The sequence below is a fragment of the Desmodus rotundus genome, chromosome 6, assembly GCF_022682495.2.
Source record: "Desmodus rotundus isolate HL8 chromosome 6, HLdesRot8A.1, whole genome shotgun sequence".
Lineage (NCBI taxonomy): Eukaryota > Metazoa > Chordata > Mammalia > Chiroptera > Phyllostomidae > Desmodus > Desmodus rotundus.
In genome coordinates, this window is record NC_071392.1 from 28,153,887 (window position 1) to 28,172,953 (window position 19,067).

Genomic DNA, 19,067 nt, shown 5'->3' on the forward strand with positions numbered 1-19,067 from the left:
CCTCACACACCAGTCTTGCGTTGTCAGCCGTTTGTAGGAAATCTCAACTTGCCCTTCTCAAAGATACCTCAAACTCTGCTTTCCGACAATTGAATTCACCTTCTTGGCCATGGCTCACTTTCAGCCTGCAATTTAATTTTTCCTAAGTACCTGTTGAGGGAAGCCAGGAGAGACATCATCGGCAGGAATCTGGGTGTGGGCAAAGAGATGAGTTGGTTAAATCTTCCTTTTCCCTGAGCAGGCGCGTCCTGTCCCGTCTCCCCCGTTGATGTTCAGGTCGCCATTACTTTTCAGCTACAGCACGGCCGTGGCTTCCGAGCTGCTCTTGCTTTTGGTCTCTTCCTTGCACTTCCCTCTCCATTCTGCCCAGAACGGTCAAAGGAAGCTTCTAAGATTGGGTCTTGTTGCCATGTTAAAAGCAGTCCCAGGTTCATGGACACAGCACATTCTAGTGTGGTGGTGGTACCAACCATCGGCCGGCTCCTGCTCTAAGTGCTGGGCCTCCCAGAGTGAGTAAGCTATTGGACTTGCTTTTGAGAACACACCCTCTACAGAAATTAAAATAATCTGATGATAGGAAGACCCAGCCTTCATTATTCGATCTTAATAATCACCTACAAGGAGCAAGGGAGGCATTGTAACCTCTTTTGACAGAGAAACTTAACAGCAGCAGCTTACATTTACAAAAACCAGGCACTGTTCTAGGCACTCTGTACCTGAAATAATTTAATCCTCACAACAAGCCTAGTACATGTAGTGCTGTATTGTCTGCATTATACAGATGGGGAAACTCATCAGCACGGAGTGGCTAAGTCTCTTGAGGCACAGAAAGGTCAATTGACTTGTCCAAGGTCGCACAGCTTCTTCACAGCAGAGCTGTGGTTTGACCATGGGCAGCCTGGCTCCATAGTCCACGCACATAACCACTGTACTACATTGCCCTCCTTAATTTGCCTTGCTACAGTGTAGATTCATGCTGCATGGAGAATGCAATTTAATCTCTAGCCTGCTAACGCCTCCTTGGCCTTGGCTGCAGTCAAACACTCATTCCCTTGTCGTGTGTCCTTCACAGCAGTTTGTGAATGGGACTATCGAAACCCTGTTCACATTCCTTGCCATAAAGCTTTAGCAACAGTGTAACAGAAAAAAGGTGGCTGTTTGTTTAACTTGGTGTTGTCAGAGATAGGAATGTTTCTCGTCATTTTTCTTTACTGGTAGGCAGATTTTGTGTATTTTTTTAGTTCTTCAATTTTAAGAAAAGGGGTCTTAGTTTTAGTTCCCCATTCCCTGAAGCACCACCTGTAAGAATGTTAAAAACCCATGTCATAAGTTTATGGTTTTTACAGTTGGTTCGTTCTAATCCAGATTCAGGCCATCCACACGTGGCATTCGGTTGGTGTGTCTTAAATCTTGCTGACTGGGTCGTGCATGTAGCTCGAGTGGAAAGGCTGGTGATGGGTCTGCTCCGACACTGCTGGGCCCACCGGCAGGGGCTTTTATGCCTTGCGAGCATTCACACGCTTATTTCATTGCAGGTTGCAGCTGACTCTGCATTCGAGGATTCCACCTTCGCTCGTTGTCTTCCATCTCAGTTGCAGAAGTCAAAGCCCACCCCTGCTTCTCTATTTATGGTGGTTCTTGAAGACCTCTGTTGTCCATTTTTGGTGTCCACCAGCAGTTTGAGAAGGGCCTAGACTTGACCTTTGCCCTACTTTCTATTAGGTTATTTGCCTTTACACATTGATTTGTTCTAAGAGCACTTTAAAATTTTAAGAACCTTGGCCCTCTGTCCTGTTACACATTTTTTTTTTTTTGCAGTTGATGTTTAACTGAGTCATACTCACTTTTGATTTTAAAAAAATGTTATGTTACATGTTAGTCTTTTCCTTTAGTGGATTCTGGGTTGTCTGTCATGTTTAAACACAGCTTCTCTACTTAATATTACATATGAAACCACTCCTGTTTTCCCAGTACTCTTTATAAGCCTCTGTCCCTCTTTTTAAAGATTATCTACAGTTATTTTGATGTAAGATGAAAGGTTAGGGCACCAGTTTAATTTTTTTAGTTGTTACTCAACCCCAGGAGGTCGTGAACCTTCACTGATGCCACATCATCGGCCAGCGTGGCCCGCTACCAGCTCAGCCCAGACCCGCCGCTGGTTCAGATGCTTAAGAGGAAATCTGATTAGTTCAGAAAGCCCAGAGAGCCTTCCCCTGGGGCTCCACTGTCTGCTGATGACTCGGTCAGCCGGTCGCTGTGAGTACCCAAAGGCTACGAGTCACCGCGCAGCCAGGCGCTGCCAGCTGCCCGTCCGAGCTGTGCTCCTTTCCCTCAGCCCTCGTTCTCCTGTTCTCTGTCTCTCACTGATGAGGAAACAGGAGGTCACTTTAATGGTCAGTGATGGAGTGAGAATTTAAACGACCCGTTGCAAACCGCATAAAGTGGGTACGAAGAGCATTCCATGAGGGGACTCTGGTTGGAGAATCTGGAAAATCTTCCTGGAGGAACTGGCATTTGACTTAGGCCTTTTAAGAATAGCAGCATTTTTGAAACTTCTGGAAATTTTCCATAATGTGCAGGTATAGAACATACTGAAGGGTATACTGAATCCCCGTGTCCTTATCTAGCCAGTTTTAGTAATTACCACCAGTTCATGGCCAGTATTCTTTCATTTGGACCACCTCCTCTTTCCTCCATCCACCCCCTGGTTTTTTCAGAGCAAATCCCCAATATGTTATTGTCATTCCTGTAAATATCAGTATGGTTCTCTAAAACAGATTTTTTAAATGCACAACCAAAACATCATTATCACACCTAAAACAAATTTCAGTGAATTTTTTCAAAATGATCAAGTATCTATCCTGTACACATTTTATACCTTTGCCCTATTGCCTTATACTTTATAAGAGTAGTTTTTTGCACTGTCACCTAAATGAGGTGCAGGCATTGCACTTGGTCGATGTGTCTGTATTTTCTTTTAATCTCTAGGTTCTCTTGCTCTCTCTCATGCCCTCTCTCTTTCCCTTTGAAAGCCAGTATAACATGTGGTGGAAATTATGGACTCTGTGTTCAAATTATAGCTCTGGGCAAGTTACCAACATCTTTGTACCTCGATTTCCTCATTTATAAAAGAGGCATAGTTGTACTTCCTACCGGGACGGTCCGCGTGCTCCTGTTTCTAAAGCTCAGAGATGGGCCTGGGACATAGTAAGCTGTACCGAAGTGTGGCCCGGGGGTTTGGAACCAGAGAAGTTGCTCAGTTGCTCAGAGTCACGTCACAGGTCCACGGGCTGTGGGAGGTGGAGGAGGGTTCACTTGAGTGAAATTGTACACAGTCTTCGGGATGAATCCTGGCTGTGCAGAGGGCTCCTGTTCTTCTTCTGGCTTCCTCCAGGGTTCTTGACTGTTCTTCAGGTGTATGATGTTGATGCACAGCGGAACTGTGAACAGTTGGGTACTATTCAGTGGAGGCGGCTTTTCTATTGTCTTTGATACGCTGCTTTCCCCTGCTTTTATTAAGTTAGCTTTTCTCTCTGAGAAGCCATTTTCACTTTCTGTGGCATTATCTGGGCTCTAGCAACTTGTGATCTCCTAAGTAGAACCTTTCAGCACTTTATAAATATGTCAAACACTTTTTATATTCCTTTGTTCCCTGTCGGGAACATACATCCCAATCTTCAGAATAGCACAATCAGTTTTCATTCATTGAAGGAGCAGTAGTAATTTGACACTTGCTAATATGTAACAAATTATATTGGGATCGGTAATTACAATTACAGCTGGTTCCTAATTATACTGTAACCTTGATGCTTTGAGAAAAATTGAGACTGAGTTCAGCATATAATCCTGGAGAATAATATTCTACATTAGGCAGGTCTGCCTTCTACTGAACTGCGGGCATTTATATAGCATAATGCCAAATCAAAAAGGCTTTATTTTAAATTGCTTTCAGCTACAGTGTTGTCCGGTAGCACGGTTCGTAAGGAGAGCTTAAAGTCTCCATCTTTGCCAAATTCTTAGCACATCCTCCAAGTATTATAATTAATGTCAAAAGAGCTGGGCTGTAGGGAATTTTTGGCTCTGTGATTTACTACTCATTTAAGACTAAGCTTCCTCACCTGAAAAATGGGGCTATTAATGACTTTTCGCCTTAAACAGTTTTAGTGATTTTTAAATGGGATCAGGTGTAAAGCTGTTAGTAGGATGCCTAGGAGAGCGTCGAGGGCGCAGTAAATGTTAGCTGGTCCGTGTTAATTGCTACAATCACTAACAAATGATCCAGCTCCAAAGACTTTGCTTCCACGACCCCTGATGACTGCAGCAGAATTGGGATCTTAGTTCTGCAACCACTCTACCTTGTGACCGCACGTATCATTGCACACGTTGTACTGACCTCTCGCTGATCAGTCCACCATTCCCTCTGCGGGGCAGGGTCTCTGATTTGTTCGGCACTGTCTCCCCAGGGCCTGGCCCTGGGCCTAGCATGAGGTAGGTTTCCCATAGGCCGTTGGGTTGTCTGAATGAGCTCGAGGAGCAGCACCATCTAAGGCCGTGGTTCTCACTGGGGGTGGGGTAGCTTTGCCCCTGGGGGATATTTGGCAATGTTGCATCTGGGAGGTGGGGGGTTACTACTGTCATCTAGAGTCCAGGGATGTTGCTAAACATCCTACAGGGCACCAGTCAACCGTCTACAGCAAAGAATGATCTGACGCAACATGTCTGTAGGGCTAAGGCTGAGAAACCCTGGTCCAAGGCAGCCTGACTGCCTGGGCTGTGGAAGAGCGATGGGCTCGGGACAGATCAGCCTGTGCGACCTGCAGTTTTCTCCAGTAAAAAGGAGGAGACTCCAGCCTGCTTCAAGGATTCTCGGAGAGAAAGGGAGTTATGCGCCTGTGTGCCTAATGACTCCTTAATCAGGTTCATCCTGTTGGCCCTGGCCATCCATATGTTTTCTACGAGACTTTAGGTTTACAGCAAAATTGAAAGGAAGGTTTGGAGATTTCCCATATAGCACCTGCCCACACACGTTCCTGGTCTCCCCCATTGCCATCGGCGCCCACCAGAGTGATACACTTACTGTAACTGATGAACCTCCATTGGCACGTCATTATCACCCAGAGCTCATGGTTGCCGTTAGGGCTCACTACTGGTGCTGCACATTTCCTGGGTCTCAACAAATTGTGTAATGATGTGTGTCCATGCAAACTCCTCTGCGCTCCGCCTGCCCGCCTCCTCTGCACCCTAACCCTGCCAACGCCTGATCGCTTTCTTTTCTGCCTTTTCCAGAATGTCATGTAGTTGGAATTGTCCAGTATGGAGCCTTTTCAGAGTGGCTTCTTTCACTTTGTATTAGGCATTTAAGTTCCTTCCGTGTCTTTTCATGGCTTGGTAGCTTTTCTTTTTTTTTTTTAGGGCTCACTAATATTTCAGTGTCTGGAAATACCACACTTTATTTACACATTCATTGACTGAAAGACATCTTGACAATTAGGAATAAAGCATCTACAAATATTTGTGTGCAGGTGTGTGTATGGACCTAAGTTTTTAACTCCTTTGGGTGAATACTAAGAAGGACCAATGCTGCATCATAGGGTAAGAGGGTGTTTAGTTTTATGAGGAACCTCCAATTGTTTGCTATAGTAGCTCTACCATTTTGCATTCCCACCAGTAATGTATGAGACTTCCTGTAACTTCACATCCTCACCAGCATTTAGTGGTGTCAGTGTTCTGGATTTTAGCCATTCTAATAGTTGTATAGGGATATCTCATTGTTTTAAGATTTTATTTATTTATTTTTAGAGAGAGGAGAAAGGAGAGAGAAAGAGAGGGAGAGAAACATCAACATGAGAAAGAAATACCCATCGGTGCCTCTCCATTTGTTGCCTCTCGTACGCTTTCCGACTGGGGACCAAATGTGCAACCCAGGCATGTGCCTGACTGGGAATGAAACTGGCAACCCATTGCTTTGCGGGATGATGCCCAACCAACTGAGCCACGCGGGTCAGGGCTCGTCGTTTTAATGTGTAACTCCCTGACTGCGTAGGATGTATACTTTAGTATGCTTCACAAGTGTCTCAGTTTTTCCTCCCCTTAGGTGGGAGAGGGTGGCTGGTGATGTCTGGAGTTTGGTTATTTCCCTTCCATCTGGTCATTTAGGCTCTGATAAATCCTCAGGTTAGCCTGTCACTAAAATATTTCTCTTGAGGGCAGAGCTTAGTATAAAGAACAGGACGGTCTGATGGATTTCAAAATGGTTCTTTTTCTTCCCTCCTGCTGGAAGAGCAAGGTGTTTCTTCCTCTGCTCGTTCTGAGAACCAGCTGGTGTTCCAGGAAGCAAACTTCACGAAAGTGTGGGGACTCTTGTCCGCACTCGAGCCTCCAGCAATTGCTCAGTTGCAGGCCTGGTTTCCTACTCTGGCACTGGTTGCCATGGAGGTTTCACACCCTGGGTTTCTGCTCTGTCGGTTGTGATTCTCTGGTTCTGCCTTTCTGTCTCTAATTTAGGGGGCAGTTTTTTTCTGGTGACCTCACCTTTCTGATGAATCTAGGGAGAGTTGTTGATTTTTCAGTTTCTCACCTTTTTTTCTTGTTAGGATAGATCAGATGGCAACTTTAGGGTCCTTACAAGCGGGTCTGGAAACTAGAAGTCTTCCCTTCACCTTTTGCCTAACTTTTCTGTATTGGAGAAAATCCCCACATTGTAAGGCCTGCCTGCTGGAACATGCGAGTCAGAACTCAATTTCCACCTTTCCTTTCAGCCAGGACAAAGGCACATGATCTAGCTCTGCCAGTTAGATGCTTGTGTGTGACTTTGATTTAGAAGAGAGCAGCACGAGGAAGCAGCTTGTGTGTGAAGATCTCCATGGCAGTGGACCTGACAGGGAGCCCAGGCAACCTGCTTTTCTTATGGGACTGGAGGTAGATTTCTCCGCAGGTGATTCTGGGATAGTTTCAGGCATCCCTGGTGGAGGCTTAGCCTCAAGCCGATTCTTCAGCCTTCCTAACAAGACTGTGATCATCCAATAAAATTTCAGTAAATTTTTTTCTTCTTAGCCTGTCATTTTTTTATTGCTTATTTCTAAGTTGCATACATGCTGGACCTCCTCGCTTTCCATTCATATTTGGGATTAGAAATATCACATCGCTTTGTTCTCAGCTTACTTTTTTTTTAAAGAGTAGCTGATAATGACTACCAATATTTATCACTTTAGGATTCAACAAGGTATTGTTTCTTCATTCTAATTAGTCCTTAAGATAACTTTATGAAATAGACAAGTAGATTTTTGTCACTTTCCCCATTTTATAGATGAGGAAAGTAAAACTCAGAGCTGTTGACTGACTTGTCCCAGGTCACCAAGTAGTAGCACCCTGGGACCCAAACATTTACTCTATAGCTGGGGATGTCTGCTTATGTCAAGGTAAGCAAGCATCTTTGACTGTCTCTGTAAGGAGTTAAAAATGTAAACAGAAAATGTTTATTTCAGAAAGACTCATACTGTCTCTTGTCAAATTATTACTGTTGGGAACATTTATCAGAATATTAGCTTTAGCTTAATAACAGTAATAATAAAGTCTAAAATTAGCACATAGAACACACAGCTAAAACACCACCATTCATTTCTTAACTGTTATACCCAGCTTCTTAATAATCAGAATTTTATGGTGATGGTTTTATAGCTGTTTAATATTTATCTACAATAGTGCAGAATTAAGTCCAGCACATTTCACAACCTACTGAATCCTTCTGATAAACATCTCCAGCAGCTCTGAAATGACTTGCTTGTCTAAGTACCCACTAGGTTAATATTTGTGATTGTCTGGTGCTTTGTAAGTTGACTGTTGAGTGATATAAACTTTTGGGGTGGATTACACAAAGATGTTGTGGTTTGAAGAATGTTTAACATGGCATCTTATCTGTATACTAATTTATATTTCAGTAACTTTTTTCATAACTACTGCTTTTATATTAGAACTTAGGGAAACTGTAGGATGAAGAATAAATGACTTAGTGAATTCAGTAAAAAATTATTTTTCTTAAATTTGATGCCACACCTCTTTTTTTCTTCCTCTCAAGTTAATGGTGACACTGTGGTTTTGGAGAAATCCAAACTTTCTTTTACAATTACTGATTGTATCAGTCAAGGGTCACTTGCAGAGAACAGAATCCACTCCAGCTGGGTTAAGCAGAGGGAGATTTATTACAGGGTATTAAATGGCTTACAGAATTTGTTGGAAAGGTGAAGAAACAGATTTTAGGCTGAGCTCTGAGGAATGACCTCTAAAGCCTCACAGCAGAGCAGGCTGCCAAGGGATCAGCTGCCTCTTGTGCAGTCATGACACCACCTGCCAACAGGGAGTGTTTCAGAACCATGCTGCCACTGACGAGGGCAGGAGGTCACCACTGGGAAATCAAACATTGTCAACAGTGGTGCTGCTAAGAAACAGCAGAAGCATGGCCCCTAACTTCCAGATCTTTGCCTTCCAAAACTTTGGCTGCTAAATCTCACCCAACTTTATCAGATGGGCAGCACCTAGACCACATAGCTGCAAGGGAGTCTAGAAAACGTTAGTTTTAACCTTCTAGTCTTTGCAATACAGGAAGATACATGGGAAGAAGCTTCTAAGTTGTTAGGTCACACCCGATAGTACTTTTCATTGGGATTGTGGTCTACCTACTACACTTACTTCCACAGGTATTGATACAAAAGACCGTGCAGGAACATTTCTCCCCCTACCTCCTTTTTCTGCTTGTCACTGCGTGCCTGCATGTGTGTACATGCACATCCTTCTCCAGTCCCTCCCTCCCACACAGAGTAGCCTGCTTGTGATGGGCTTTCTCTTCTGGCTTTTATTTCATACCTAAGGTAAAGAATTACTTCATGACAATACAGTTTTCAGTGTAGGCATCTGCTTGTTTTGGTTTTCAGAGCTTTCAGGTTTGGGAGGGTGCTGCTAAGTGAAGGCTGTCTTGTGCACTTGGTGAAGGAGTAAACTGAGGTGAGGACCTTGGGTTCTAACCCAGTGGTTGTCAACCAGCCAAACATTATAATGTCACGGGGAAACTTTGAAGGTACCCTAATGCGATTGGCCTCTGGTAGGGCTGGGGCGTGGATAAAGTTTTAAATCCCCTTAGGTGATTTGGATGTGCAGCTGGGGCTGAGAACCTCAGTCCTCCTCCATGTAGAAACATCTTTCCTGGTGCCCTCCTTTTTTTGGCTATGTCAAGTCATATTCAAATGAGAGTGAATTTATTTGTCTTGAAAGATATCTTTCTGGTTCTCCTTGCTGTGCTTCCTAGTACCCTCTTTTTAAAAGCAGTCATTGAAGCTATGTTATTGTTGGCCATTTTTTTTTAAATAGCTATTCAATGGGATGAACCTAGTTGGTATGTTTTACAAATGTTATTTATAACCTGCTTAAACTATTATATCTAATGTCTGTCCTGTCAAAAATTTTACATATTCAGTGATCTTCAAACTTTGCCCTGTGAACATAGGTTCATGGAATTGACTTGAAATTTCCATATAAAATCAGTAAAAGTAAACTATTCTCAATTTATGGAAAAAACATATAACACATAGTTTTTCTAATTCTAATTTCTCCTCCTTTCCCCTTAAGCATGACTTGGTGTGAATGTTACCTGGTTGAGCATAAAATTCTCTGTCATCTGCCAAGAACCCTTTTCCTTCTTAGTGATTTACTTCCTAACTATGTTTGAAAATGCTCCTCTATTTAAAAGCTGTCGATATAAAAATTTTATTTTAATGGTGGAATCTACTCTTACAATGTAGAGAGTGATGATAAAATCAGGCAATTAGAGTTTTTATTGGATTTATTGGGATGACATTGGTTAATAAAATTATATAGATTTCAGGTGTACAGTTCTATAATACATCATCTGTATATTGTATTGTGTGTTCACCACCCAAGTCAAGCCTCCTTCCATAATTAGATTTTAAGACTAATAGCTATAAACATTTACATGCTATTAGTATATGAGAAAAAGTATATATAACAATGAAAGTCTGTCTTCTGAAAACAATGAAAAATTTGCTGAATCTTCTAAAGCCCAATGAACTGAAGCTTGTTAAGTGATGCACACTGTGCGTGCTGAGAGGCTGTTCTGAGTTCACTTAAAAAGGGAGGCTCTCTTGCTGTGGTTCCCACTTTCCAGCTCATAGAACTTCCTGGGTATTGGTTTTGCCACCAGGTAGAATCCATCTCATAACACCTTCAGAACCCCAGCACTTCTGACTGTAATTTTATGTTGTCCTCAGTGAAGCCTTGTAAGTGTTCTTTACTCAAATGACACTAAACCAAGAAGACAGGAGTGAGAGGTAGAAGAAGAAACGGAAACTTCGAATGGCCACACAGCTTTGGGGAACTAGATGGCATAGTGCAGAGGTGAGGCCCAGGAGACTGCTAGGAATTTTTCTGAATCCATTCCCCATTGAACTGTGGGTTATCTGTAGAATGTGCCAGGACCTAATACACATTCCAGTGGCCTCAGGGAAATTCCATAGTGATCATTAACTATGTGCTGTCCCTGGAACTGTGGCTGTTTTCAAGAAGTAGCATTCGGTGGGGGTAGGATAGCAGAAGGAATGATGAGTTAGGAAGACCTCAACGGTGGATGTTTTTGAAGACCCATGAGTTCCTTTCCCGTCTCTCCTGATTTCTCCCTTCTTGAGTTATGAGCTAGGTTACTCATCATTAGGCATGTTTAGAAGTAAGCATGGTAGACTATGAACACATTTGCATGAATAATACAGGTAATGGAAACCATTTATTGAGTACTTTAACTGTTGGGGGGTTATGGTGCTAAACACTTACACAATTGCCTGCCATCGCCCCTTGAACATCCAGGATGGCCTTCTTTAGAGGAGAGGAAAGCGAGGCTGAGGGGTCAGGGAAGTAGCACAAGGTCTCACAGCTAGTGAGTTTGGTAATTGGGCCAAATTGAGGGTGGTCTGGCCCCAAACCCATGTTCTTAATCACGGCACTGGATGAACACTACACACTCGTGATGTTAGGAGTGTGAAATTGGGAGATTCTTGCATTGTGCTATGTGTTGTAGTGGTTAGCTTGAGTTAACATCAGTCTGAGGCTGTATATAATGTGGATCAGTGGAAAGACCCACAGTAAAAGATGGAGGATTTGGGGTCTGGTCTCAAACACTTAGATATGGAAGTACAAATTGGTACTGAATCGGACTTTGTGGGAAATACCTGACCCTTTCTGAGTCTTGGTTCCCCCTTCTGTAAGAGGAGGGTAATAATGTGCTCTGAGTCTCAGGTTTGCCGTGAGGATCTGATGAGGTGACAGAACTATAAGGTATTCTATGTACAGTAGGCGACATGATTTACAAGTGCTGAGTCGCTCTGTGGATGGTTCTCTCCTGTGTCCGAGACTCTGGGAGAGTTACAAAGTGGAAGCTTTGTTTCCTTCTCTCTCAGAGGTGTAGAGTCCTGGTGGTGAGCCCCAGATGTGCGTTTTGGGATCAATAAGTAGGAGAGTGCTGTGGGAATTTAGGGCAGGAGAAACTCACTCTGAAAGAGCATCGCCCAGGGAAGGCTTTATGGCAGAGTGAATTAATTAGATTTTAAAGGATGTGGTATTCGGGTGGAGCAAGAATAGTCCACTTTGTGGAAACTTTCCTTTGCTTTTAAAAGGAAAACCAACTAAGTACCTAGGGGTCCTTCACCATATGCCTCTTAACAAACGTTACTTATAGACCGTCTTGCAGTGTGGAATCCTGAGGGAATTTCTCTGCTGTTAAAAGGTGAGGATGGAGGCATTTTTATGCTTTCCCGTCTTCTTCCATAGTGTTCCTCCTGCCCTGCCTTTCTCAGAAGATAGACCTGAAAGGAGGGCGTCTTCTCCTGAAACCTGTAGGTCAGCACTACCATCGATCTCAAGTTGATGAGCAGTCTATTTCATTTTCCTCCTTAATTGAACAGCAAAGAGCACTCACTAACTCAGGGTTTCTAAAAGATCACACATTCTTATGGATAAAAATAGCACCGGTGGTTACAAGCACTCAGCTGCAATTAAGAGAGTTATCAGTCTTGCTTTGGGAAACAAGGTGACCAACCACTGATTTTGAAAGAGCGCCTCTCCCATTCCAGGGATTAGCTAATAAAATTATTCCTGACGGTGGTGGGCAAAGAAGCATAGGCCGTTCGTATTTAGAGACAGAGAACCCATTGTCCAAAGATCTCAGAAGAGTCTTTGGAAATACACAGAAGGGATTTAGAACAATTTGCATAAATCTCCTCTTGGATAGCAACATGGCTCCAGTATTGGGGTGGTTCCAGGAACCCCTCCTTGGCTGTATCACGGGGTGACGCTGTGCTTGGTGAGAATTCAGTCTCATGACGGTTTTGCCAGCAGGACTGGGTGATGGGGCGCTGAATAAGCCCACTGTTTGGTTCCACATAAGGACTCTTTTGTGTTGGCCTGGGGCAGCCATGTTCAAGTTTGTCTTGCTTTTTTCCCAGTGATGTTTTTGGACTTTGTGGGCTGGAGAATTAAGCACAACACCTATTCTGAGCTAATCTGTCAAATTTTGTTCTTGAAAGGTGGCCATAGCCCCTTGTCTTTCTAGAATGTGGAGAATAATAGTTGTATCTTTGGAGAACTTTGACTTCTTAAATTAAAAGTCTGGGAGAGGAGGAGACCTTGTGTGTTGTGACAGCAAGGCGTTCCTGCCTGTTCGGGGTGGGGCTGTGGGAAGCAAACCCCTTCTGCTTATTAATATGATTTGCCTTGTTCCCTAACTTCTTTAAGGACTATCTTCTCCTGCATAGTTAACAAGTAGATTGTACTTTAACATTTAATATTCCCCAATGAAAAAGTATGGGTCACTCTGGAGTGTAATTTTAAAATGGCAGATGATTACAAATATGTTTCAACTTTTCTTTCTTTTTCCTTCTTTTTGAAAAAAAAAGATACACATTAAACACTACATACTAGGAGCTTTACCGGTAACTTGCTCATAGTGTTGGCGTTCTAGAAGCCACATAGAAAGTCTAATTTAAAATCCAGTGAGTAGTTTCTGTACTGGGGGAATTCGCTGCTTTAAGTACAAAAACGAAATCCACCAATTTCTGACCTGGAGTTTATTTTCTGTCAGTTGCCAGCTTGATTTTTCAGCTTTGTTCTAATAACATAAACATTTTTATGTTTATTTATAGGTGGCTTTAACCAAGAGAGCAGATCCAGCTGAGCTTAGAACAATATTTTTGAAGGTCAGTATAAAGAATCTATTTTGTTTCTTGTTTGATTTGTGTTCCACAACGTTTAAAGATTATTTTCAAGCAGCTCTTTATTTCATTGTTACAGTTTTTAAAAATCCCCCAAAGCATCTGTACTTAAGACTTTTAAAAGAGACCCTTTACAATTATATCTATTTAAAAAACGTATCAGCAACTTGGTGATTGTTTGTGAGGGCAGCATGGTTTACCTTTTCATTTCTTTTTTTAATCTCCCGCGGTGTCAGGCGTTGAAAAGGAGTTTCTAGGGGATTTAGGCTCACACTCCGTTTACCTTTCCAGGATCGGCTTGTGTAGTTTAATGGTAATGCTTTTTCTCCCAAGAAGTCTAGAGCTCTTTGTAAACACTCCAGTAACCCTTCATTCAAGCCGATGGGCTTGGTGGGAGCCCATCGTCATCATTGTCGTGGTCACCCTCATTTGTTACAACTGTTGCGCCTGGTGCGGAGGCCTCAGCATGAGTAACGACAGATAGGGGATCACAGCAGAGACCGCACAAGCTCATTTCCTTAGTTTGTTCTACTTTCGTCTACTTAGTGATACTGAGCATGAGTGATTAATACTTTAATAAAAGTCTAACTCAGTTTCCAAACACTGAAGCACTTGTAATGTTATTCAACTGGAATCAAAGTATTCAAAAAACAAAAGATCACTTTTATAAAAATGATTTTAAATGTATATACGTATACCTTTTCTAAACATGCCAAAGGCACTTGTGATGTGCATAGAGAGAACCAAGGCTTCACATGAGACATTTGATGTTCAGCTGTATACTGAGAATATATGACTTTGAAAGTTAATAATTTTGTATACATCACTTTCTCCATCAAAATGTGTTACCATTAAAAAAGGAGCAGTCAGGAAATTTGAACACTGATGGGATTATTTAATATTGAGTATTTGTTATTAATTGATTTTTAGGCTGGGTAATGACATTTGGATTATGGAAACTATAGTCTTTTTCTCTTAGAAATACACACTAAAGGATGTATAAATGAGATTGTGAAGTCTGAGATTTGCTTCTAAATAATCTAGTTTTGGTGGGGTAGGAAAAATGAGTGGGCAGTATGATGATAATCTTTGAAATTGGGAAATACAATATTGGGTTTATTAGACTCTTCTCTCTACTTTGTATATGATTGTGCATTTTCATAGTAAGTTACAAAAATTGTAAAGATTCAATGAAAAAAGTTTGGGAAAGTATCCGGCACCTGGTTTGCATTAGATGTTGATAAGAAAATGCTTAAAGTTAAATAATTCAAACACTGACAGACCAAGTCTCCAAAGGAAAATGGTTAAAAGTATGAGCCATTTTTGGAGAGAAGAAGAAGTATACATTTGTAGGGAGGCTTGGATTATCTGTAAGAAATCAGAAATCTTTTATAGATTTGTTTTTGTCTCAGAAAGGACAATGCAATATAGAGATGCTAAGGTGGAAAATGATTCTGGATACTGAGCGTCCAGAAAACAGAGGTGCTTTGTCTCCGACCTCCACGACTGTCCGTTACTATGCACTTCGGGCCCGCCACGACTGGAGGTGTCCATGAGGGAGCTTCGCACACTTGTAGTTTGTGTCTTTAAGGTCTTTATTGTGAAACTCTAATGATATAATTCTGAATGACCACTTGCAGAAGAGCATGTGAGTGGATTGCCCAAGAGCCTAGAGAAATGGATAAAGTTCATTAACTTGAGCTGGCAAAGTCATAATCATTCTTTGAACTCAAGACCTGCCTGTTATGTATTTCTGTTTTCTAAACCAGCAATAGTTGCGGACATCCTTTTGACAGGAAAGGGGAACAGTCTCAATAGATGGCACATCTTAGACACTTGCTGGTCTTTTTGCGTAATCCAGTGGAAAGGCTCCAGGTAAAAGCTGTGTCCACCTTTTGAGGCCATGTGGCAGCTGGTGAGGGCAGGTTGAGAGCCTACTCTGGAACAACGTGTCTTCGCCAGATACAGTATCTCAATAGCAGGCAAGTCTATATTGGAGACAAATCAGATTGGTCAGGTAGAGGAATTCCACACAGGGTTCTGGAGCACCACCACCTGTGGGGTGTCTCTGTAAGTGGGCCTGTGGGCTGGGGTGGAATCTTTGGGACCAGATGGGGAAATGCTGTCCTCCCTTGGGTTGGCTAGGACTACCTGGTTTTTGAGTGAGAGTTCAGTCCAAGGGGATACTGTCGGGGGGGCCGTCCCTGAAGAAAACAGCAATCAGCAATTTCTGAAAGGGATTGTGGATCTGGCAGAGGTTCGGGTGATCTCATCAGGCCTGGATAGTGTGGTACCTACATAAATCCTTGGCTCAGCTCGCTGAGGATCTCTTGTTTACCATCTACCGCAGACGGTGTTGTGGTGGAGGAAGAATAGGAGCGAGGCGCCCTGGGGACTGTGCCAGGCACGTCTCCCTGGTGCCTGGGTTTGGTAGTTAATTATGGATTGGCCATCAGAACTCTGTAAGCCTGACTACTTTTTCCTGACTTTTCTTTGTAATACATAATCCTAGCTTTCTCTCTGCTAAAGTAGTTAGAAGATTCTTCTGTAGCTGGGGGAGGTGGAGAGAAACCTCACTGTTCTCTTTGGACCAGATGGGCTGGGAGCAGGGGAATGGGCAGCTGTGCAGGTGGGAGAGCCAGTGGGACCGCGACAGATCCGGGGGAGGGGCCCTGGAGGACTACAGTGGGCCCAGGACTGGCTGATTTTATGTTTTTGAGTTAAAATCAATTCTGCCGTCTTTTTTCTTCTTTTGTTGAAGGTGTTTACTGTATGCTAAGTGCAGTGTGAGGTGTTGGGTATACGAAGATGGATAAATCATGGCTCTTGCCCTTAACTGTCTCACTGGGTGTGTCTAAGTGTAAAAAAAAAGAAAAAGAAAAAGCCATAATATGGTTGATAAGCATTACATAGCATTAATAGCAGGGAGATGATGAGGGGCTAATTACATCATCTTAGAGTTGTTAAAGTTACAAAGAGGTGATGTTTGAGCTGTGCTCGAAGGTGAGTAGGTGTTTATTTATCAAATGGAGAAGGTAGAGGTGGATTGTGGGACAAAGGAAGAACATTTCAGGCTAGGGAACAGCATGTACAAAGCAAAGAGCTGTAAGAGTACCAGGTGTGTGTGGTGGCCTGGAGCATAGGGTCTTGGGCATAGAATGGTAAGGGGGGCAGTACTTGGTGTGAGCCATTCCTAACCTAAGGCCATCGAGCTCTATTATGCAGGCTGTTCTTGAGCTAAGTGGTGGCTAATGTTTTGTCTGGGTGTGGAGATTGCAGTCTAGGTGTGGGCACTTGTGCTTCTAACCTAAATGTTGACATGTGTTTTTTTGTTTGCCTAACACTTTTGATGTTGCTGCATGTTCATTTAAACAGAGGGGCATCGAGTGCTTACAGTTTAAATAAAACACCATGAAACTTTGTGGTGAGTGGGATGTGCAAAATGGGATAAGCAGTGACCATGTCTCACAGTTCAGATTTCATACAGGAGACCAGCTTTACAGGCAGGAAGCAAGTAAAAAAGAATCACTAGTCAGCATACTCAAGGGCCCCACGTGTGGTTAAGCCCATGCCACAGGAAGCGGAAGGGGGCAGCAGTCCCTGTGGCGGGGAGTGGTCAGAGAAGGCTCCTTGGAGATGGAACTCAAGGAGCCTCGGGGAGGAGTGGGAGCTGGAGAGGCGCAGAGGAGGGCAGCCTAGGCAGTCCAGGGAAGAGGAACGCATTTGAGGGAACCTGGAGATGGGTTTTGGAGCAAGCAGCTTCTCTAGGTTGAAGGATTCTTGCTCATTCTTCAGATGTTTATTTAAATTCAACTCTTTGTCGGGGACTGTGCCAATTATTACAGGGTGTGGGTGACAAAATTAGAAAGGTAATTGCGAGTGTGGTATTGGGGCCACCGAAGATTTTCTGAGTAACCCAGTGGTACAGGAAGATGGAGTTGAGATTTTGATTGGTGCAGCAAGGCCAGGAGTTAGGCAGCCTTGAGCATAAGGTGTGAGGCTCTAATCACTTTTTTTATAATACTCTTTTTAAAAATCCTTACCTGAAGACATTTTTCATTTCCTTTTTTAGAGAGAGGAAGGGAGAGAGAAACATTGATAAGAGAGAAGCATCAGTTGGTTGCCTCCCTATGCGCCCAGACCAGGGATCCTAGGTACTCAGACCGGGGACGGAACCCACAACCTGGGCATGTACCCAGACTGGGAATTGAACCCACAGCCCTTTGGTTATGGGATGATGCTCTAACCAACTGAGCCACACTGGCCAGGGTATGAGGCCCTAATAATTTGATTAGAGTGGTGGCAGCAAAGGGAATGGAGAATGAGCAAGTTAAAGACATTTCAAAGGACTATTAGAGGAAAATGACTGATCTAGTATAAGGGGTGGGAGAGAGCAGAAGTTAAATATGACCACTGGATACATAGCCTGGGGACAGGGAGGTTGCCACTAATAAGAATGGGAATGCAAGGGGGAAAGCATTAGCTCAGGGGAGAGCGGAGGAGGCCGCGTGTAGTGATTAGAAGCACAGAGCCGGAAATAGCCAACGCCTGTAGAGTAAGACTTTAAAGGTGGGCAGACTGGGTAAAGGGACTGGACGATGGAAATAGACCACATTACAAATCGTAGTACTCAGAGCTAGTGAAGTGCACTTGGACTTTTGTAATGATTCTTTGTCAACAAAAGCATAATATGTATTTTAAACATTTTTGTAGGCAAAAATTTGAAAAATAATTCCTTTTTGAAAAACTTTTTTCTTATAACAACAGAGTTCATATTCATTGATTAAAATTTAAAAAGGAGATGTATATAAAAAGAAGTAATTTGTGATCCCAGTAGGAGGTATTGTCATCTCTAGGGAGTATTCACTCACCCACCCACCCATCCATCCATCCATCCATATTTATTATGAGGACTTGGCTCACTCCATCCATTGTATAGGCTGAGATACCTCATAATACCTGTAATATCATAATACCATGATACCTGTAAGCTGGGGAGACCCAGGAAAACTGACCGTGTAATTTAGTTCAAGTCTGAAGGCCAGAGAACCGGGGAAGTTGATGATGTAAATCTCAGTCTGAGGGCCAGAGAAGATATGTCCCAGCCCAGGAAGTAGGGCTGGAAAAAAGGAGCAAATTCTTCCTCCTTCTTCTGTTAAGCCTTCAGTGGATTGGACGAAGTCCACCCAACGCTGGGGAAGGCAGTCTGCTGCTGAGTCCACAGATGCAAATGCACATGTCATCCAGAAACACTGTCACAGACACACTCATAAATAATGTTTAATCTGGTACCCGTTGGCCAGTCAGGGTGACACAAAATGAAGCATCACATTTAGTATTATACGGGGTTGTTCAAGGAATCCTAAAAGCCTTCCTGGTTCATGAGTACACGTTTAATCACATTAAAACTTCCAAAACTTGTTAAGGAGGGAGGCTCAGGTCACCTGTAAAATCTGTTCCCAAAGAAGGGTTAAATAGCATTTTAAAGATCTTGTTTAAAATGTGAAACAACCAACAGATTAAGTGGAAAAAAACTAAAGTTGGAGAATTCTTACCTCCAGCCACATACCAAAAAAAAAGTACTGATGTGTTGAAACTTAAAGGTAAAAGATAAACCTACTTAGAAAAAAGCCAGGAGAATATGTGGGTGAATCATTAGTCTTGAGATGAGGAAGGACTAGTTTCTAAACTTAAAGTAGTGGAAGACATTGATTACATAAGAGAAAAAAACCTACGGACTCAATTTGATAAAAATATGCAACTGGAAAGATCTGTGTAGCAAATATGATAGACAGAGTGGGA

At 42.8% G+C, this 19,067-nt stretch overlaps 1 protein-coding gene across 2 annotated transcripts in view; it reads left to right on the plus strand.

The window, feature by feature from the left end:
* SLC25A13 (solute carrier family 25 member 13) overlaps positions 1 to 19,067 on the plus strand; it is a 169,345-nt gene that overhangs the window by 9,877 nt on the left and 140,401 nt on the right. For both annotated transcript variants that reach the window (XM_024577240.4, XM_024577241.4), the window contains exon 2: positions 13,197 to 13,250. In XM_024577240.4, the coding sequence (XP_024433008.2) occupies positions 13,197 to 13,250 (54 nt within the window). The remainder of the gene's footprint in view (positions 1 to 13,196; positions 13,251 to 19,067) is intronic.